This window comes from Coloeus monedula, assembly GCF_965178545.1.
Source record: "Coloeus monedula genome assembly, chromosome: 33".
NCBI lineage: Eukaryota > Metazoa > Chordata > Aves > Passeriformes > Corvidae > Coloeus > Coloeus monedula.
This window is the reverse complement of record NC_138813.1, coordinates 3,222,805-3,244,162: the sequence shown is the minus strand read 5'-3', so window position 1 is coordinate 3,244,162 and position 21,358 is coordinate 3,222,805. Positions and strand designations below refer to the sequence as shown.

The 21,358-nt window shown below is 67.4% G+C and overlaps 1 protein-coding gene across 1 annotated transcript in view; it reads right to left on the bottom strand.

Moving 5' to 3' along the window:
- Positions 1 to 722: 722 nt before the first annotated feature.
- Positions 723 to 21,358, bottom strand: part of RYR1 (ryanodine receptor 1) — a 52,973-nt gene continuing 32,337 nt past the window's right edge. The window contains 48 exon segments of the mRNA XM_082299651.1: positions 723 to 1,009; positions 1,290 to 1,341; positions 1,448 to 1,548; positions 1,643 to 1,707; positions 1,889 to 2,045; positions 2,164 to 2,298; positions 2,369 to 2,515; positions 2,635 to 2,695; positions 2,878 to 3,008; positions 3,134 to 3,176; positions 3,457 to 3,587; positions 3,675 to 3,908; positions 4,641 to 4,727; positions 4,863 to 5,031; positions 5,128 to 5,195; positions 5,575 to 6,884; positions 7,042 to 7,123; positions 7,249 to 7,353; positions 7,849 to 7,977; positions 8,076 to 8,164; positions 8,871 to 8,951; positions 9,861 to 9,878; positions 10,356 to 10,429; positions 10,551 to 10,627; positions 10,742 to 10,821; positions 11,170 to 11,269; positions 11,379 to 11,459; positions 11,845 to 11,896; positions 12,298 to 12,404; positions 12,520 to 12,616; positions 12,804 to 12,916; positions 12,988 to 13,122; positions 14,008 to 14,067; positions 14,361 to 14,531; positions 14,932 to 14,946; positions 16,093 to 16,185; positions 16,260 to 16,347; positions 16,798 to 17,038; positions 17,846 to 17,855; positions 17,857 to 17,918; positions 17,921 to 18,160; positions 18,692 to 18,822; positions 19,022 to 19,103; positions 19,450 to 19,688; positions 19,957 to 20,017; positions 20,268 to 20,317; positions 20,596 to 20,717; positions 21,251 to 21,318. Coding sequence (XP_082155777.1) covers positions 914 to 1,009; positions 1,290 to 1,341; positions 1,448 to 1,548; positions 1,643 to 1,707; positions 1,889 to 2,045; positions 2,164 to 2,298; positions 2,369 to 2,515; positions 2,635 to 2,695; positions 2,878 to 3,008; positions 3,134 to 3,176; positions 3,457 to 3,587; positions 3,675 to 3,908; positions 4,641 to 4,727; positions 4,863 to 5,031; positions 5,128 to 5,195; positions 5,575 to 6,884; positions 7,042 to 7,123; positions 7,249 to 7,353; positions 7,849 to 7,977; positions 8,076 to 8,164; positions 8,871 to 8,951; positions 9,861 to 9,878; positions 10,356 to 10,429; positions 10,551 to 10,627; positions 10,742 to 10,821; positions 11,170 to 11,269; positions 11,379 to 11,459; positions 11,845 to 11,896; positions 12,298 to 12,404; positions 12,520 to 12,616; positions 12,804 to 12,916; positions 12,988 to 13,122; positions 14,008 to 14,067; positions 14,361 to 14,531; positions 14,932 to 14,946; positions 16,093 to 16,185; positions 16,260 to 16,347; positions 16,798 to 17,038; positions 17,846 to 17,855; positions 17,857 to 17,918; positions 17,921 to 18,160; positions 18,692 to 18,822; positions 19,022 to 19,103; positions 19,450 to 19,688; positions 19,957 to 20,017; positions 20,268 to 20,317; positions 20,596 to 20,717; positions 21,251 to 21,318 — 6,140 coding nt within the window. The 3' untranslated portion in view covers positions 723 to 913.

Here is a 21,358-nt window from a genome sequence, read left to right as displayed (position 1 = left end):
AGGTTCCCCATCCTTTTTTCTCTCCCTTTTCCCACCCTTTCCCCCTCACTTCTTTTTGTTTTCCCCTCATATTTCCTGCCTTTTTTCCTGCTCTTTTTCCCCTCACGTTTCCCCCCCTTTTTCCCCTCATGTTTCCCGCCCTTTTCTCCCCTCACGTTTCCCGCCCTTTTCTCCCCTCACGTTTCCCGCTCTTTTCTCTCCTCACATTTCCCGCTCTTTTCTCTCCTCACGTTTCCCACTCTTTCCCCCTCACATTTCCTGCCCTTTTTCCCCCCTCACATTTCCCGCCCTTTTTCCCCCCTCACGTTTCCCACTCTTTTTCCCCACACGTTTCCCACCCTTTTCTCCCCTCACGTTTCTCTCCCTTTTCTCCCCTCACGTTTCTCTCCCTTTTCCCCTCATGTTTCCTGCCCTTTTCTCCCCTCACGTTTCTCTCCCTTTTCCCCTCACGTTTCCCGCTCTTTTCTCCCCTCACCTTTCCCTCCCTTTTCTCCCCTCACCTTTCCCTCCCTTTTCTCCCCTTACGTTTCCTGCCCTTTTTCCCCTCACAGTTCTCACTCTTTTCCCCTCACCTTTCTCTCCCTTTTCTCCCCTCACGTTTCCCACCCTTTTTCCCCTCACAGTTCTCACTCTTTTCCCCTCACGCTTCCCGCCCTTTTTCCCCTCAGGCCCCTGGTATTTTGGGGGCCCCCAGCGGGGTCAGTAATGAGCCGGAGGGGCAGTGACACTTGGCAGCGTTTATTGAGGGGGGAGGAAAGGCACTTAAAGAGCGTCTGGGGTAATTTTGGGGAGTCGGGGGGTGTTTCAGGCGGGTCAGTAGTGAGCCAGTGGCACGCAGCAGCGTTTGTTGGGAGGGGGGGAATAAAAGGCACTTTAAGGGGGTTTTGGGAAGGGCGTTTGCGGTTCCTGGGGGTCATCCCAGCTGATCCTCATATTGCTTGCGGAAGCAGTCGCCGGCCGGGAAGAAATCCCAGCAGCGCTCCTGGTACATCTTCCACACGTAAGATTCCTGGGGGAGGAATTGGGGAGGGGGGTCAGGGCATGGGGGACCCCCCACAGCACCCCCGACCCACTGGCACTGGGAGACGCCCCCCCAAATTTCACAGATATCACCAGACACCCCCCCAAGTCCTACAGGACCCCCTCCCCAAATCCCATAGAGACCCTTCATGGGACTCCCAATGGGACCCTCCCTGTGCCCCCCCCCCAATCCCCCCAAAGCACCCCCAGACCCTTCCTGGACTCCCCCAGCCCCCACAACCCTCCTCAGGACCCCCCCTTCTCCCCACCTGCCCCGTGTGCTCCGTCTCGTCCTTGTTGATCAAATACATCAGGAAAAACCTGGGGGGGGTGTGAAATTCGGGGTGTCAGAGGTCAAGGGGGACCCCCAACTTCTCTGGGGCCCCCATAAAATCCCCCGTAGCCCCCCAAGCCCCCCAGGTCTCACATGTAGTTGGCCAGGTTGTGCTCCTCCAGCGTGTGGGTCTCGAAGCCGTGGGGCGTCGTGTCGAAGTAGTCGCTCCCAATGCCACAGATGAAACATTTAGTCTGGGGAGGGGGCCCGGGGGGAGTCAGAGAGGGGTCTCTGAACCCCCCAATCCGAACTGGGGGGGCCTCACCCTCCTGTCTCCCCCCAACTCACCTCCATGTCCTCCTTCACCTGCTCCTGCTGGTCCCGCAGTTCCCCGAAGGCGTCGATGATCAGACCTGGAGGGCACAAAAAGAGGGGGGTCAGCGAGATGGGACCTCCCCCCAGGCCCCCCCATAGCCCCTTTTAGGACCCCCAAACTGCCCCCCAAGCGGTGCCCACCCTGGATGAAGCCAGGAGGATGATGATGATCCCCAGACGCCCCGTAGCCCCCTCCCCATCCCCCCGCGGGGTGCCCACCCTGGATGATGGCCAGGAGGATGACGATGACGAAGAAGAAGAAGGTGATGTCGAAGACGACGCGGTAGAGCTCGTAATCGTCCCCCGCGGGGTCCTCGATCTCGTCCCCGATGCCCCCCCCGGCCCGGACCCCCACGTACATGTGGAACAGGTAACACTGGGGGGACACAGCGGGGTCAGGGACCCCTGAGACCTCCAGGTGCCCCCAGAGAGCCCCAAAAACCCAGCTGGGGACCCTCTGCACCCCACCTCGACCCCCCCAGGCCCCCCCTCACCGTCATCATGTCGTCACACTTCATGTCGGGCTCGTCCTCGTCCTCGCTCTTGTTGTAGAACTTGCGGAAGAAGTTGAAGGCCACCACGGTGTACAGGTAGACCACCACGGCCAGCAGCCCCACGGTCATCACCAGCTGAGCACAGGGCGGTCAGGGGGGCCACGGGACCCCCCCGGGCCGCCGGCCCCCGCGGGACCCCCCCCACCTGTTTGCCGTTGTGGGTGACGGAGGACAGGATGGTGCGCAGCGTCTTCACGCCCATGGCGATGTCCAGCAGGTGGGAGGCGAAGAAGAAGTTGTTGTAGTGGCCCAGCAGCGACATGGCCATGTACCAGGTGAGGTACAGGAACGACTGGGGGGACACGGGGGGGTCACCCCAAAGCCAGGTGGTCCCCCCAAAGCCAAGGGGTCCCCCCAAAGCCAGGGGGTCCCACGGCCCAGGATCATGGCCCAGGTGAGCCCCCCACTCACGTTATCGGTGAAAATCACCCCAAATTTCCAGATCTGGTACCGGATGTCGATGGATGTGATCCTGCGGGGGCACAGGGGGGTCAGCACGTGGGGACATCCCCAAGAAGGGTCAGGACCCCCTGGGGGAGCCCCCAGACCCACGAGGTGTCTGACTACCCCCGGGCCCCCCTAGGACCATCCAGGACCCCCGAATCCCCCCTTAGACCCCTATAGGACCCCAACCCCCCAGGCCCCCCAGCCCACCAGGTGAGCAGGGAGCTGTCGGGGGGGGTTCTGCGCTCCCCCTGCGCCCCGATCTCCACGCTGGCCAGGTCCATCCCCAGCAGCTCCGCGATCCTCTCCCGCCCGTAGATGTCCCCGTACTTCTCCAGCACCTGGGGGGACCCCAGAATTGAGGGGGGGGGTGCCCCAAAATTGAGGGAAGGACCCCCAGAATGTCGGGGGACACCTCCAAAATCGGGGTAGGGGGTCCCAGTCCCCATCCAGGCCCCCTCCTCACCTTTCTCTTGATGAACTTGTCCCAGTAGTTGCTGGGGAAGGATCTGGGGGGGTCAGGGGGGAAAAGGGGGGTCAGGGGGGGTCAGTGGTGACCACACCCCTCCCCCAAGACACGGCTGGTGCAGGGGGGGGCCTCAGGGGGTCACAATTGGTCCCACCAGACCCCCGGGACCCCCCGAAACCTCTCTCAGACCTCCCAGAGCTCCCTAAATCCCCCAAACCTCCCTTCCAGCCCCTCAAGATGCCCCCAGGACGCCCTGAACCCTCCTCCCGTGACTCCCCAGTGCCCTCCCAGTGCCCTCCCAGTGCCTCCCGGTGCCGTACTGGGCGTTGAGCACCAGGCGGTCCCACTGGCCCTTGACGTCGTCGTCGGGGGGCTGCTCGGTGATGTAGAGCCCCGAGAACTCGAGGCGCCGCGCCACCTCCTTCTCGCGCTTGAAGATCACCAGGGGGATCTGGGGACAGGCCACGGGCTCACCGGGGGGCCCAGGGGGTCACTCGGGGGGACGCACACAGGGGGTCCCGGGGTCCGGGGGGGTCACCTTGAGGCAGTTGTAGCCGATGATGCAGAGGAAGGCCACCAGCGTGTGGGCCAGCGCCAGCCCCCGCAGCGCCGGGCCCATGTAGCCCGTGCTCTCCTCCAGGAAATAATAAACCTCGGGCTCCTCCGCGAGTCCCCCCGCAGCCTCGGCGCCCCCCGGGACGCCCCCGTCCTCCTCCGGGGCCGCCCCCGAGCCCTCGGGCTCCTCCAGGGCGCCCGGGGGGTGCTCAGACACCTGCGGCGAGAGGGACACGGTGAGAGCCCCCGCTGGGGCCGGGGGGTCCCAAACCCCCCACAGCGGGTACCCGGGGTCTGAGGGGGTCCGAAGTGCCCCCAAACCCCCCACAGCGGGGTACCCGGGGTCTGAGGGGATCTGAAGTGCCCCCAAACCCCCACAGCGGGTACCCGGGGTCTGAGGGGGTCCGAAGTGCCCCCAAACCCCCACAGCGGGTACCCGGGGTCTGAGGGGGTCCGAAGTGCCCCCAAACCCCCACAGCGGGTACCCGGGGTCTGAGGGGGTCCGAAGTGCCCCCAAACCCCCACAGCGGGGTACCCGGGGTCTGAGGGGGTCCAAAGTGCCCCCAAACCCCCCACAGCGGGTACCCGGGGTCTGAGGGGATCTGAAGTGCCCCCAAACCCCCACAGCGGGTACCCGGGGTCTGAGGGGGCCCAAAGTGCCCCCAAACCCCCCACAGCGGGTACCCGGGGTCTGAGGGGGCCCAAAGTGCCCCCAAACCCCCCACAGCGGGGTCTGAGGGGGTCCAAAGTGCCCCCAAACCCCCCACAGTGGGGTACCCGGGGTCTGAGGGGGTCCGAAGTGCCCCCAAGCCCCCTCTGTGGGGACATGGGGGTGTCCCCAACCCGCTCCTCCACGCTGGGTGTCCCAGTGGTACCTGGGGCGGTGTCTGATGTGCCCCCACCTCATCCCCCCACCTCTGTGGGAACCCAGGACCCCCCAGCCCCCCACCTTGTAGAAGAGGAGGATGAAGTTGATGGCGAAGGCCAGGAACAGCGCCAGGAACCGCAGGTTGTAGAAGTTCCGTGACAGGTAATTCTGGGGGGGTGGGGGGGGTCAGGACGCTCCTGAGCACCCACCTCAGGGGGGCCAGGCCCAGGACCCCCTCCCAGCACCCCAAATAGCCTCGAGGGACCCCCAAACTCCCCCAGAGACCCCCAAGCCCCCCCTTACCAGGAACTTGACCCTCTGGACCTCCAGCTCTCCCCAGAAGTCGAAGCCCCCCTCGGCCGGGGGCTCCCGGCGCTCCCTGGGCACCGACTTGCGCCGCTTCGGGGGGGCCCTGGGCTCCGGCCCCTCCTCGGCCCCCTCGGGACCCCCGGCCTTCTCCCCGTTCTCTGTGCTGGGGACAGAGCAGGCTTGGGCTGGGGGGCTCGGGGACACCCCTGCCCCGGCGCCCAGGGGGGCTGGGACCCCCCCCCAAATTCCCCGCCCTTACTCGGCTTTCTCGGTCTCGGCCGGGGGCTCCTCCTCTTTCTGCCCCTCCCCCACCTGCTCCACCGCCTCCTGGGGGGGATAAGGGGGGTCAGAGGGGGGACCTGGGGGGGCTCATCCCCCTGGACCCCCCCAGTTCCCCCTCAGGCACGGGGAGGGTGGGAATCAGGGTTTTGGGGACACCCACTGTGTCCCACCCCCACAGGGGACCCCTGGGGACGGCCCCCCTCAAAGGGACCCCCAAAATCATTCCCCCAGGTCCCCCCAAATCCCCCCACTGGGAACCCCCAAAATCCCACCCCCTCCATGTCCCACCCTTCACAGTGACCCCCTGAGGCCCACCCCCACTAAAGACCCCCAAACTCCCCCCACGGGGATCCCCAAAACGCCACTGCCCCTCCCAGACGCCCCCCACCCCCCTGGAGACCCCCGGATCCCCCTGCCCCCTTACCCCGATCTTCCTGCGCAGGATGGGGGTCCCCTCGGGGGTGGGGGGCTCAGCCCCGGGGGGCTCCCCGATGTCCCCGAGCCCCCCCGGGGCATCGGGGGCCGCCAGCCGGAAATGGGGGTCCTTGCGCGCCCCCGGCCCCGCCGGCACCGCCTTCGCCTCCCGCTGCTCCACCTCCTCCTCCTCCTCCTCGGCCGGGGGCGCCTCCAGCTGCGCCTCGGGGGGCTGCTCCGGCTCCGGGGGTCCCCGCTCGTCCCCCGCGCCGGCCTCGCCGCCGCCCACCGCGTCCTGGGTGGGGTCGGGCATGGAGCCCAGCACCTCGATGACCCCCAGGCGCTGCGCCCCCTCCACCAGGCCGCCCCCGAACAGGGAGCTCCAGGCCAGGCGCCCCACGGCCCCCAGCACCCCCAGCCCCCCCAGCACGCCCCCCAGGGCCACGCGCCCCACGCCCGCCCCCGCCTCCCACGCCAGCTCCCGCCCCGACTTCTTCCGCAGCCTCCTGATCCTGCGGCGCCACGTCTGGGGAGACCCCAGCAGCCGCCGCAGCAGCCCCAGGCCCGGCAGCGCCGGTGCCGGCGCCTCCACGCTGGCCGGCTCCTCTTCCTCCCTGTCCTCGTCCTCGTCCTCCTCCTCGTCGCGCGGCGCCTCCTCCTCGGAGATGCGCGAGGCGATCTGCATCTCAAAGATGGTGTCCTCGCAGAAGTTGACGAAGAGCTCCATCTTCTCGGCCTCGCCGCCCTCGTTGACCACGTCGAAGATGAACTGGCGCTTGGACTCCTTGACCTGCGGCATCTCCCACTGCGCCTTGTTGGCGCCGCTGATCTCGAAGTAGATGCGCTCGATGCGCCGCGCCGCGCCCATGATCTCGATGCGGCCCAGGAACGGGCGGAAGTAGTCCAGGATGCTCTCGGCCTGCTCCAGGAAGGTCTTGAGGCGCTGGTCGTGCGGGACGTGCTCGGACAGGTTGGTCAGCAGCACGGCCACGTTGAAGCCGATGTCGCGCGCGGGCTCCTGGAAGCGCTGGGCGAAGCTCTCCACATCGATCATCTCGTTCTCGTCGGCCTCGGAGCACGACAGCAGGAACTGGATCTCGTCGGGCTCGTACTGCTTCTGGCTGTCCATGGCCTTCTGGAAGTCCTTCTTGGAGATGAGCCCGCGCGGGTCGGTGACGAAGTGCCGGAAGGCGTCGGACGAGACGATGTCGCGCAGCTTCAGGAACATGTCGAAGAACTTGAGGATCATGGTGACGTTGCTGGAGGACTCCACCAGCATGTCCACCATCTGCCGCGCTATCGTCCCGTTCACCACGTTCCCTGAGGGGACACGGCGCCGTCACAAGTCAGCGGGTGTCCCCAGAGACTCGGGGGTGCCCTGGGGGTGTGGGGACACCTGGGTGGTCAAGGGACATCCTGGGATCAGGGGACACCCGGGTGGTCAAGGGACCCCTTGGGGACAGGGGGTCCCTGGTACCTTCGAGCAGGGACAGCAGCATCACCACCATGTCCTTCTGCAGGTCCAGCAGCTCCTTCAGCAGCCCCAGCTGGGACGAGTCCTGGGCAGGCACCAGAGCTCCCAGTTACCTCCCAGTAACCCCCAGTGCACCCCAGTGCCATCCTAGTGCCCCAACCAGCAACTTCCCAGTGCCACCAGTCCCCTCCCAGTGCTCCCAGTGCCCACCTGAGCGAGCTTCTTCATCATGTGTGCGAAGACGTGCAGGAAGCCGACGACGGCGTCCCAGAGGCGGCTGTGGGCCAGGCTCTGCTGGTTCCCAGTACAGGGGCCCTGGGGGACACCGGCACACTGGGAGGGAGCCCCAAGAGCACCCAGGGCACTGGGGACACTGCGAGCACTGGGGAGGTTTGGGGGCATTTGGGGGTCCCAGGGGGGTTTGGGGGTCCCAGGGGGGTTTGGGGTCTCACCTGGATGTACTCAGTGAGGCTGTTGAACACCTGCTTGGCCACGGCCATGGGGGGCTCGGGGGGTCCCAGGGGGGTTTGGGGGTCCCAGGGGGGCTCGGGGGTCCCAGGGGGGTTTGGGGTCTCACCTGGATGTACTTGGTGAGGCTGTTGAACACCTGCTTGGCCACAGCCATGGGGGGCTCGGGGGGTCCCAGGGGGGCTCGGGGGGTCCCAGGGGGGTTTGGGGGTCCCAGGGGGGTTTGGGGTCTCACCTGGATGTACTCGGTGAGGCTGTTGAACACCTGCTTGGCCACGGCCATGGGGGGCTCGGGGGGCCCCCAGGGGGGTTTGGGGGTCCCAGGGGGGTTTGGGGTCTCACCTGGATGTACTCGGTGAGGCTGTTGAACACCTGCTTGGCCACGGCCATGGCCTTGGAGAAGTTCCTCTTGCCCTGCTCGTCGATGACGTCCTTGCCCGAGTAGTACCAGTAGAAGTCACTGATGGACTCCTGGGGACAGTGGGGACATTGGGGCCATCGAGGGGCCATCGAGGGGCCACAGGGCCAGCAGCAGTCACTGCTGGCTCCTGGGGACACTGGGGTGTCACCTGCAGGCGCAGCAGGTAATCCACGGTGCAGATGATGATGTTGATGGTGGTCGTGTTCCCCGTCTGCGTCCGCAGGTAGTTCTGGAAGTCTGGGGGGGACAGGGACACCCCCGGGGTCACCTCAGTGTCACCCGGGTCCCCTCGTGTCCCCCTGTGTCCCCTCCTCCCCATGTCACCTCCCTTTCCCCGGCCCCTCCTGCCCCAGGGACCCCCAAGCCCCTCCTCCCCACACAGAACCCCCCGAGCTGTGTCTGAGCCGTGTCCCCAGCTGTCCCCCCCATGTCCCCAGCTGTCCCCCCCGTGTCCCCAGCTGTCCCCCCCATGTCCCCAGGTGTCCCCCCCTGTGTCCCCAGCTGTCCCCCCCATGTCCCCAGCTGTCCCCCTGTGTCCCCAGGTGTCCTCCCCATGTCCCCAGCTGTCCCCCCCATGTCCCCAGCTGTCCTCCCCGTGTCCCCAGCTGTCCCCTGTGTCCCCAGGTGTCCCATGTCCCCAGCTGTCCTCCCCGTGTCCCCAGCTGTCCCCCCATGTCCCCAGGTGTCCCCCCATGTCCCCAGGTGTCCCATGTCCCCAGGTGTCCCCCCCCGTGTCCCCAGATGTCCCCTGTGTCCCCAGGTGTCCTCCCCATGTCCCCAGGTGTCCCCCCCCGTGTCCCCAGGTGTCCCCCGTGTCCCCAGGTGTCCCCCCCGTGTCCCCAGCTGTCCCCCCGTGTCCCCAGGTGTCCCCCATGTCCCCAGGTGTCCCCCCCGTGTCCCCAGGTGTCCCCCATGTCCCCAGGTGTCCCCCCAGTGTCCCCACCGTTGTTGTGGCCCTCGCAGAGCAGCTGCAGCAGCCGGAACAGGTCCTGGGTGAATTCATCGTCCGACATCACCTTCTCCCCTGGGGGGACACAGGGGGGACACGGGGACAGCGGGGTCACCTGGGGTCACGGGTGGCACGGGGACACGCCCCAGTGGCACGGGGACACCACAGAGTGGCACGGGGACACCCTGGCGTGACAGGGACACACCGAGATGGCACCAGGACACACCACAGAGTGGCACAGGGACACCCCAGGCTGGCACGGGGACACCCCAGGCTGGCACAGGGACGCCATAGAGTGGCACGGGGACAATCTGAGGTGGCACGGGGACACCATAGAGTGGCACAGGGACACCCCGGGGTGGCACAGGGGACACCACAGAGTGGCACAGGGACGAGCAGGGTGGCAGTGGGGGCACCACAGGGGACGCTGGGGTGGCACAGGGACGAGCAGGGTGACGGTGGGGACATTGGGGTGGCAGGGGGTTAGAGGGGGGAGGGGACACAAGCGGGGACAAGCAGGGACACGGGGACAGGCCACCCTCCTCCTGCCCCCCCAGAGCCCCACAGAGCCTTCAGTGAGCCCTGACCCCTGTGGGACCCCAACCCTGTCCCCCCTACAGCCCCCGACACCCCTACAGACCCCCAGCCCGATCCCCCCGTACCCCACAGCCCCCTGTGGCCCCCATGGCCCCTGTAATCCCCTACAGCCCCCATCCCAAACCCCCCACGGCCCCCTGGCACCCCCAGCCCCATAACCCCGCACAGCCCAAGGCCCCTATGGCCCCCCTGCAGCCCCCCCAGGCCCCTACAGCCCCCCCCAGCCCTGCTACGGGCACTCCCTCCAGCCCTGGAGCCCCCCGAGATCCTCAGAGCCCCCCTGGAGCCCCCCGAGCCCCCTGAGCTCCCCTGGAGCCCCCCGAGCCCCTCAGAGCCCCCTGCAGCCCCCCAAGCCCCGCTGCAGCCCCCCGAGCCCCCCGTATTTACCGTTCTCCCGGCTGATGACTGCCAGCGGAGCCGGGGGGAGAGAAGAGACAGTGAGCGGGGGGGGGGCTGGGAGTGGGGCTGGGAGTGGGGATCCAGGGGGGATTCGGGATCCGGGAGAGGAACTGGGGATTTGAGGGGAATTGGAATGGGGGGGACATTAGATTTTGGGGGGCATTAGGGTTGGAGGGGGGGGATTAGGATTTTGGGGGGGTTCAGTAGGATTTTGGGGGGCATTAGGGGTTTGGGGGGGATTGGAGAGGAATTGGGGGCAGTTGGGGTTTGGGGGGGCATTAGGGGGGAGCTGGGGGTGCATTAGGGTTCGGGGGGACATTGGGGTGGAGGGGCATTAGATTTTGGGGGGTCTCTGGGTCAGGGATCACAGCAGGGGCACGGGGGGAGCAGCGCGGGGTTTTTGGGGTGCAGAACGGGCCCTCCCCCTCAGTCCCACCCCCCTCTCCCCTCGAGGGTCCCGGGGGGTCCCGGCCCCCCACTCACTCGTCCCTTCCTCGGTGACCATGCCCAGCCCCTCGGCCTTGTTCTGCCGCTCGAAGGCGTTCAGGTCCAGCACGCTGCGGGGAACGGGGTCAGGGGACACAGGGGACAGCCCCCGGGGGTCCCTGCTGCTCCCGGGGACCCCCCAGCACCCCGGGGGAACCCCACAGCACCCCGGGGGGACCCCGATGCCGGTACCTGCAGGTTTGCATCAGGGCCTGGACGCTCTGGAAGAAGCCGACCTCGCGCTTGGATTTGAGGTACTCCAGCATCTTCTGTGGGGGGCACGGGGCACACGTGGGGACACAGGGGACGCCCGTGACCCCACAGGGGACACAGGGGGACACAGGGGACACCTGTGACCCACAGGGGACACAGGGGGGCCGCACCTGCTGCACGTCGGCGTTGCCCCCGTTGAGGATGGAGATGCCCAACTTGAGGGTGGAGGAGACCATGGCCCCCCGCTCACCTGGGGACACGGGGGTCACACTGGGGTCACACTGGGGTCACACCGGGGTCACACGGGGGTCACAGCCAGGCCACATGTGTCACGTGTCATACGTGTGTCACCCCATCTCCCCCCACTCCCCGATAACCAGGACCCTTGGGCAGGGGCTGGGGGGGTCAGCGCTCACTCGGGGGGCTCAGGGGGGTCACTCGGGGGTTTCAGGGGGGGGTCACTCGGGGGGCTCAGGGGGGTCACTCGGGGGTCTCAGGGGGGGTCACTCGGGGGTTTCAGGGGGGTCACTCGAGGGGCTCAGGGGGGGTCACTCGGGGGGCTCAGGGGGGGTCACTCGGGGGGCTCCGGGGGTCTCACCCTTGCAGGCGCTGATCATCTGCAGCACCATCTCGGCCGCCCCCCGCGTGTGCAGCCGCGCCTGCTGCGACAGCAGCTTCTGCTTCTCCATCTCCTTCTCCTGCGATGGGGACGGGGACACGGGGGGTCACCGGGGTCAGGGGGGGTCACGGGGGTCACCGGGGTCAGGGGGGGACACCGGGGTCAGGGGGTTTCGGGGTCCCCCCCACCTCGAACGAGTCCTCGGCTTCTTCCTCTTCCTTCTCCTCTTCCTCCTTCCCTTCCTCTTCCCCGTCCTCTATGTGGCAGCTCTGGGGGAAGGGGAGGAAAAGGGGGGGGGAAGGGGAGGAAAAGGGGGGGGGAAGGTCCTCAAATTAGGAACCCCCCCGAACCAGCCTGGGGGGCCCCAAAATCCCTGGGGATTCCCAAAATACCCGGGGGAACCCCTCCCCATCCCTGAAGCCCCCCTCACCCCCTGTGAACCCCCCAAAATCCCTGGGGACCTCCAGACGCCCCTGCGATCACCCCAATCTTTGGGGACCCCCAAATCCCCACCCTCCCACGGATCTCCCCAGTTTTGGGGACCCCCCCCCAGCCCCAGGGACCCCCCATCTCTGGTTCCCCCACAATGACCTCAGGGACCCCCAACCCCCAACCCTTGGCCCCCCTGGCTCTGGGGTCCCGGGGTGCCCCCACCTTGGCCATGATCCCGGCGTAGGCCATGTACAGGTGATCCTGCTCCAGGTGGCTGCGGGATTTGGGGAGGGGGACACAGGTTGGGGGGGTGGGGACACCCTGGACCCCCAGAAGGGGACGCAGGTGACCCTGGGGGACCTGAGCTCCCCCCACCCTGAGGTGCCAACCCAGGCTTTGGGGCCCGTCCCAGGTTTTGGGGTCCCCACGGTGGGATCTGGGATCTCCTCTGGGGGGTTTGGGTGTTTGGGGTCCCCCCAGTGGGATTTGGGGTTTCTGGGTCCCACACTGTCTGTTATGGGGTCCTCCCGCTGGGATTTGGGGTTCTGGGGTCCCTCCTGATGTGTTTTGGGTTCCCCCGGTGGGATTTGGGTATTCAGGGTCCCCCCAGCGGGATTTGGGGTTTATGGATCCCACCCCCGGGGGGTTTGGGGTCCCCGGTGGGTTTGGGGTCACCTCTGCTCGGTGAGGGCGGTGCGGCTGAAGTGCAGGATCAGCTGGTGCAGGGGGTCCGGCCGCGCCTCCGCCTCTTCCTCCTCCTCCTCCTCTTCCCGCCCTGATTTCTGTCCCCAAAACCCCACCCGGCTCAGGGGGGGCTCTCTGGGGTGTCCCCACACCCCAGAGGGTGTCCCCACACCCCGGGGGGGTCCCCAGAGCCCGGGCGGGGCCGGGGCTCACCGAGAGGTCGTCGATCATCCGGTCTTCGAAGGGCGGCTGCTCCCGGCCCAGCCACGAGAGCCGGTAGGACTCCAGGAACATGTTACAGGCGCGGTGCCTGGGCACGGGGCACGGGGGTCACGGGGGCACCCGGGGGGCCCGGCTGTCACCCAGCGGGGCTGAAACACCTCCAAACACACTCCCCGTCGCCCCCTGCAACTCCCAGTTTCCCTGGGGGGATCTCAGGGCTGCCACCGCCACTCCCAGTGTCCCCCCAGTGCCCTCCCAGTGCCCCCCGAGCCCACCTGGGCAGGTTGTACAGGGGGGTCATGCGGAAGCAGGCGACCACGGCGCGGCGGCGCTGCTTGGACAGGAGCTTGTGCCACACGGCCTTCTTGGACTTGTAGGGGTGCTCCGTCTGCACGGGGGGCACCCAGGGGTCACCCGGGCACCCCGAAACCCCCCTGGGGCGCCCCGAGCCCCCCGTACCTGCTCCAGGTGGTAGAGCACGGCCGACACCTCCTGCACCCTGCGCACGACCTGCTCGGGGCTGTCGGGGTCCTCGTCCCGCCCGGCCTGGCGCACCAGGGCCATCTGCCAGCGCGCCGAGCCCGTGTTCTCCACCTGGGGACATTGGGGACATCACTGGGGACACGGGGCCATCTGCCAGCGCGCCGAGCCCGTGTTCTCCACCTGGGGACATTGGGGACATCACTGGGGACACGGGGCCATCTGCCAGCGCGCCGAGCCCGTGTTCTCCACCTGGGGACATTGGGGACATCACTGGGGACACGGGGCCATCTGCCAGCGCGCCGAGCCCGTGTTCTCCACCTGGGGACATCACTGGGGACACCGGCAAGGGGAGACGCAGGTGGGTGACACTGGGGACACAGTGACATTGGGGACGCAGTGACATTGAGCACACAGTGACACTGGGGACACAGGTGACATTAGGGACACAGTGGCACTGGGGACACAGGTGACATTGCAGACACAGTGACGTTGGGGATGCAATGACATTGGGGACACAGTGACACTGGGCACATGGTGACATTGAGCACACAGTGACATTGGGGACACAGGTGACACTGGGCACACAGTGACATTAAGAACACAGGTGACACTGGGGGCACAGGTGACATTGGGGACACAGTGACACTGGGGACACAGGTGACACTGGGGGCACAGGTGACACTGGGGGCACAGGTGATATTGGGGACACGGTGACACTGGGCACACAGTGACATTGGGGACACAGTGACATTGGACACACGGTGACACTGGGGGCACAGGTGACACTGGGGGCACAGTGACATTGGGCACACAGTGACACTGGGGACACAGGTGACATTGGGGACACGGTGACATTGGGGACACAGGTGACACTGGGGGCACAGGTGACATTGGGGACACAGTGACACTGGGGACACGGTGACACTGGGGACACGGTGACACTGGGCACACAGTGACACTGGGGGCACAGGTGGCACCAGGCCCGGGCCAGCTCACCTTGTCCTGCAGGTGCAGGTTGTTGTGCAGGAACTCCCGAACCTCCTCGTCCGTGTCCTTCTGCAGGGGGGGACACAGGGGACACTTCAGGGGGGTCCCCATGGCTGGGGGTGGGGTCCCCAAACCCACGGGGGTGTCCCCAAACCCACGGAGGGGGGGTCCCCAAACCCACGGAGGGGGGGTCCCCCGGCCCTGGGGTTGTGTTCCGGGGGGTCCCAGGGGGGTGTTGGGGTCCCCAGGTGTCCCTGGCCACCCACCAGGGGTTTGTCTGGGTTTGTCCCTCAGCCCAGGGGACATTTGGGGGTCCCAGGGGTGTCCCCAGGGGTGTCCCCAGGGTGTCCCCGGGCACCCACCAGGGCGTAGCGGCCCTTGGCCAGCGCGATGAGCTCCTGGTCAGCGGGCGAGCACATGTTGAGGCCGATGGGCAGCATCTTCTTGAGCGTGGCCACGATGAGCGAGGTGTGCACCGAGTACCGGTCCCCGCGGCGCCGCTTCTTGGAGCGCTCCTGCTCCGAGCCACCGCCCTGCAGGGACAGGGGATGGGACAGGGATGGGACACGGGGTCAGCAGGGACCCCATAACGATGGTGTCAGCTCCTGCTCTGAGCCACCGCCCTGCGGGGACAGGGGTGGGACAGGGACGGGGGACATGGGGTCAGCAGGGACCCCACAATGCCAGGGACAGCAGTGACCCCGTGGCGTGGGGACATCATCCGTGCCACCGCCACGGCACCAAATGGGGACGGTGATGACCCCACGAGGACAGAAGGACAGGTCCTGGGGGTCCCAGCCAAGGTCACCCCATAGAGGGGTCCTGGGGGTCCCAGCTGTGGTGGCCCCACAGAGCAGGACCCTGCAGGGGTTTTGGGGGTCCCGGCCGTGGTGACCCCTCTGAGGGGTCCCTCCCAGCCCCCTCCCTGCTAACCTGGCCATCTCCAGACTGGGAGCAGCACCCGCAGCCGAGGGGAGAGAAGAGACAGCGTTAGGGACACGGGGACACCGTTAGGGACACGGGGACACTGTCAGGAACACGGGGACACCGTTAGGGACATGGGGACACCGTCAGGGACACCGTCAGGGACACGGGGACACCGTCAGGGACACGGGGACACCGTTAGGGACACTGTCAGGGACACGGGGACACCATTAGGGACACAGGGACACCATCAGGGACACGGGGACACCATTAGGAACACGGGGACACCATTAGGGACACGGGGACACCATTAGGGACACTGTCAGGGACATGGGGACACCATTAGGGACACAGGGACACCATCAGGGACACAGGGACACCGTTAGGGACAGGGGGACACCGTCAGGGACACAGGGACACCGTTAGGGACAGGGGGACACCATTGGGGACAGGGGGACACTGTCAGGGACATGGGGACACCATTAGGGACACGGGGACACCATTAGGGACACAGGGACACCGTTAGGGACACGGGGACACCGTCAGGGACACGGGGACACCATTGGGGACACCATTGGGGACATGGGGACACTGTCAGGGACACGGGGACGGGGATTTGGGCTGGGAACGGGGCCAGGGGGCAGCAGGAGGGGTGAAATGGGGGAATTGGGGGGCACCAGGGGGTTGGGTGGGTTGGGGTTGGGTGGGTTTGGGGTCCTGGGTGGGTTTTGGGGTGGGACTGGGAGACCCAGGTGGATTTTGGGGTGGTTTTGGAGTACCAGGGTAGGGGTTGGGATGGGATTGGGGGTCCCAGGTGGATTTTGGGTTACCAGGGTGGGTTTTGGGGTGGGATTGGGGGACCCAGGTGGATTTTGGGGTGGGTTTGGGGTATCAGGGTGGGTTTTGGGGTGGGATTGGGGGACCCAGGTGGATTTTGGGGTGGTTTTGGGGTACTGGGAGAGTTGGGTGACATGGAGACATCTGGGGCTGAGGTTTTGGGGCACACCAGGTGGGGTTTGGGGTGAATCGAGGGTCCAAGGTGGGTTTGGGGTGAATTGGGGGTCCAAGGTGGGGGTTTGGGGTGAATCGAGGTCCCAGGGGCAGGGTGGGGTGGGGGTGCAGGGGGTGCCGGGCGGGGGGAGGGGCAGTTTGGGGTCCCCCTGCCCCCACCTTGGCCATCTTGCTCTTGCTGTCGGCCGTCAGGAAGGACATGTTGTTGATCTCGTTCTGCACCACGAAGTTCTGCTCCTCACGCTTGAAGTTCTGCAGGGGGGACACGGAGAGGGGTGAGGGACCCTCCAAAGGCCCCCCTGGTGCCCCTGGGACCCCCCACTCACGTGGGACTTGGACCAGTAGATGAAGACCTCGCCCACCATGCGGAAAAGCTCCTCCGCGTCCTCGTTGGGCTCCGTCAGCCACTTGGCCCTGCGGGGACACCGGGGGTCAGGGGTCACTGCTGAGGGTCAGGGGTCACCACTGGGGGTCAGGGGTCACCACTGGGGTCAGGGGACATCACTGGGGGTCAGGGGTCACTGCTGGGGGTCAGGGGTCACCACTGGGGGTCAGGGGTCACCACTGGGGGTCAGGGGACATCACTGGGGGTCAGGGGACATCACTGGGGTCAGGGGTCACCGCTGGGGGTCAGGGGACACTGCTGGGGGTCAGGGGACATCGCTGGGGGTCAGGGGACATCACTGGGGGTCAGGAGACACCACTGTGGGGTCACCACTGGGTCACTGTCCCCATGGCCACCATTAATGAGTGCCCAGTGTTTGCTCCCTGTGGCCACCTCGGCAGTGTCCCCAGGGCCACCGTGGCTGTGTCCCCAGGGCCACCCCGGCTGTGTCCCCAGGCCGCCGCGGCCCCCGGCCTCACCGGCTGTTGTCCACGTAGCGGATGAGCAGCGGGTAGAGCGCGTAGAGGTCGCGGCAGAGCACCGAGAACTCGTCGCGGATCAGGAGCTCGGCGTCCTCGGCCTCGGCCTTGCCCTCGAGCCGCAGCTGCTCCTCCTCGGCCACCACCTTCCCCGCGCGCTTGCGCAGCCGCCCCAGCGTGGGGATGAAGTGCGAGCGCAGCAGCTCCGGCCGCGCCTTGCTCACGATGGGCTGGGCGAACACTGCGGCCAGCGGCGCCTGTGACCACCCCGGGCCACCAGAGCCCACCCTGGGACCACCCTGGGACCACCCCGGGCCACCAGAGCCCACCCTGGGACCACCCTGGGACCACCCCGGGCCACCAGAACCCACCCTGGGACCTCCCCGGGCCACCAGAACCTCCCTGTGACCACCCCGGGCCACCAGAACCCACCCTGGGACCACCCTGTGACTACCCTGGGCCACCAGAACCCACCCTGGGACCACCCAGGACCACCAGAACCTCCCTGGGACCACCCTGGGCCACCAGAACCCACCCTGGGACCACCCTGTGACCAGCCAGGACCACCAGAACCCACCCTGTGACCACTCCGGGCCACCAGAGCCCACCCTGGGACCACTCAGGACTGCCAGAACCTCCCTGGGACCACCCCTGGCCACCAGAACCCACCCTGGGACCACCCCGGGCCACCAGAGCCCACCCTGGGACCACCCAGGACTGCCAGAACCTCCCTGGGACCACCCCTGGCCACCAGAACCCACCCTGGGACCACCCCGGGCCACCAGAACCCACCCTGGGACCAGCCAGGACCACCAGAACCTCCCTGGGACCACCCAGGACCACCAGCACCACCCTGGGATCACTTAGGACCACCACCGTCACCCACAGGACCCACCCAGAGCCAGCAGCACCTTTGTGAGACCACCAAAACCCACCCGCGGCCACCACTGTCACCCGCAGGACCACCTGTGGCCAGCAGCACCTTCCTGGGACCACCAAAACCCACCCGTGGCCAGCAGCCCCTCTGGAGACCCCCCAGGCCCCTCACCCGCCAGCCTCTTCATCCAGGAGGCCTCGTCGATGCCCAGGTTGTTGACGACGATGCGCAGGATGTGGCCCAGGAGGGCGTTGAGGTGGTGGCCGGTGACGTCGGTGGCCCAGGGGCCCTGCGGGGCGGCGTCGGGGCCGCGCTCCCACCAGCGGGGCAGGTAGTGGCACAGCATGGGCAGCGTCACCTCGATGACGTGCGGCATCTCCGTGTAGCGCGCCCCCGAGTCCGCCAGGCCCCCGATGTCCCCCATGAGCCGCTCCAGGTCCGGCAGGTCCGGGCACAGCTCCTCCACCCGCGACGGGAGCCCCAGCACTGGGGGGACACGGGGACACCGGGCTGGGGACACCCCGAGGGGAGGGGACACGGGGACACCCTCAGGGGACACGGGGACACCGGGCTGGGGACACCCCGAGAGGAGGGGACACGGGGACACCGGGCTGGGGACACCCTGAGAGGAGGGGACACGGGGACACCGGGCTGGGGACACCCCGAGAGGAGGGGACACAGGGACACCCCCAGGGGACACGGGGACACCGGGCTGGGGACACCCCCAGGGGAGGGGACATGGGGACATGGGGCTGGGGACACCCCGAGGGGAGCTGGAGACACGGGGACACCGAGCTGGGGATACCCCCAGGGGAGAGGACACGGGGCTGGGGACACCCCCAGGGGAGGGGGCACAGGGACACAGGGCTGGGGACACCCCGAGAGGAGGGGACGCAGCTCCTCCACCCGTGCCAGGAGCCCCAGCACTGGGGGGCAATGGGGGGCAGAGGGCCGGGGGGTGAGCAGGCGGCTGTGGGGGGACAGGGGGTGACACAGGTGACTGGGGGTGACACCCACGCGCGCGCTCGCGGGCGCTCTTGGTGCTGTACACGGAGCTGGGGTTCAGGTGGTTCAGCTGCGGCTCCAGGAAGGCCACGGGCATGGCGGCGGCCAGGCGGGCCAGGCACTCCCCCAGCGCCGGGCGCTGCCTGTGGGGACACGGGGGACACCCAGGGCTCGCTGGGCTCGCCCCCACGAGCACCCCAAGGACACCCCATGGACACTCCGAAGCCAGGGAACCCCCAGGCCCCACCCCGAGCCCCTCCCACATTTTGGGGGGGCGTCCCTCCCTCCAGTTCCAGGGAGTTCCCGGGGTTTTGGGGTCCCCCGGGGTTTTGGGGTCCCCACCTGTCCACGAGGGGCCCGCGGGCGGTGCCCAGGCTGTAGATGCTGCACAGGATGCGGTAACAGGACACCTGCACGTCGTCCACTGCGGGGACAGCGGCGTCACCGCCTGCACCGGCGTCCCCAGAGCATCCCCAGAGCGTCCCCAGAGCGTCCCCAGAGCGTCCCCGTCCCTCCCAAGCCCCCCAAACGTGTCCCCTGTCCCCACCTCCCCTCAGTGTCCCCATGTCCCCACCGTGTCCTCCCCATCCTCATGTCCCCAGCGTGTCCCCCCATCCCTGAGCCCCTGTCCCCACCATGTCCCCCCGTCCCCACCACATCCCCAGACCGTGACGTGTCCCCCCATCCCCAAGCCCCCCGTCCCCACCGTGTCCCCCCATCCCCAAGCCCCCCGTCCCCACGGGTCCCCGCTGTCCCCCGGTGTCACCCACGGATGACGTCGTCCCCGAACTGGTGCTGTGCCAGGTGCTCGAAGAGGGCGGTGAGCACGGGCAGCAGCGCCACCGAGGTGTAGGTGACGTTCTGGGTCACGCCCTTGGTGGGGGCGCGGGTCGGGGTCCCCCGGCCCAGCCGCAGCTGCTCCCCCAACTTCTCCATGTCCTCGGCCGCCGACTCGAAGAACGAGCGGAGCCCGGCCTTGACGATCTCGGGGCCCGACTTCATCACCGTCCTGGGGACACGGGGACATCGGGGATGTCAGGGACATTGGGGACACGGGGATGTCAGGGACATGGGGGACATCGGGGATGTCAGGGACATTGGGGACATTGGGGACACGGGGATGTCAGGGACATGGGGGACATGGGGACATTGGGACATGGGGGACACAGGGACATGGGGGACATGGGGGACATGGGGATATTGGGGACATCGGGGACATCCTGGGGACACAGACACGGCCACACGGCCACGGGCCCCGGTGGCAGCAGCGTCCCCACCTGGCGTCCAGGGAGCGGGCCAGGATGAGCAGACAGTTCACCACGGCCGGGGCGTCCGTCCCTGGGGGGGCGACGGTGACATCGGGGGCACGGTGACACTGAGGGGCGGTGCCACCGGGGCACACCCCCAGCGGCTCCCAGGGCCCCCCAGTGCCCCCCAGTGCCCCCAGTGCCCCCCAGTGCCCCCAGCGGGTCCCAGTGCCCCCCAGAGCCCCACAGTGCCCCCAGCGGGTCCCAGTACCCCCCAGTGCCCCCCAGCATCCCCAGCAGATCCCAGGGCCCCCCAGTGCCCCCCAGTGCCCCCCAGTTACCGAAGAGCGACACGCGGTGCCGGACGAGCGCGGCCAGTTTGCAGAAGAGGCTGGGGGGGAACACGGGGGGGGTCAGGGGTGTCCCCAAAACCCCAAACCCCCCCAGGGAGGGGACATGGGGGTCCCTGAGTGCCCTCAAAAGGGGGATGGGGCACAGAAGGGTCCCCAAAACCCCCAGGGAGGGGCAGGGGGTCCCTCGATTGGGAGTGCCCAGGATTGAGGATTTGGGGGTTCCTAAGGGGAATTTGGGGGTTCCTAAGGGGGATTTGGGGGTTCTGGGGGTCCCTGCGGTGGGATTTGGGGCTCGGTGGGATTTCGGGGTCCCCACCTGGTGATCATCTCCTTCTCCTTGTTGGAGGCGTGGCCGCCGCTGCCCAGCACCTGCGCCGGCGTGGACAGGAAGTAGAGGCAGTGGTTGTGGAAGTACTGGTTGATGAGGGGCAGCAGGATCTGGGGGGCACCGGGGGGGTCAGCGGGACCCCAAAGCCCGCAGAGAACCGAGAAACCCCAGAGAGAACCCGAAACACCTGCGGGGCGCCCCAAAAAACGCACAGGGGAGCCCAAGTACCCCATAGACACCCCAAACACCCCACAGAGACCCCAAAGAACCCATAAAGACCCCCCAAACCTACAGGAACCCCAAACACCCCACAAAGACCCCAAAGAACCCATAAAGACCCCCCCAAACCTACAGGAACCCCAAACACCCCGCAGAGACCCCAAAGAACCTGTAAAGACCCCCCCAAACCTACAAGAACCCCAAACGCCCCACAGACACTCCCAAAAGATCTGTAGGGCATCCCAAAACCACCCCCAAAACCCCAAATACTCCAAGGGGACTCCCAAAAACCCCACAGGGGATCCCAAACTGCCCCCAGGGACCCCCAGCCAGCTCGGTGAGGGGGGGTCTGTCCCCAAACCACCCTGCCCACACCCCCCTCCCCTTTTTGGGGTCCCTCCCCCCGTTTTGGGGTCCCCCCGACCTTGGCGAAGAACTTGATCTCCTGCTCGTGGGGGGATTTCTCCACCCGCCCGCTGCTGACCACGGCCTCTGTGGGGTCAGGGGGGTCAGGGGGTCCCAAGGGGGTCCC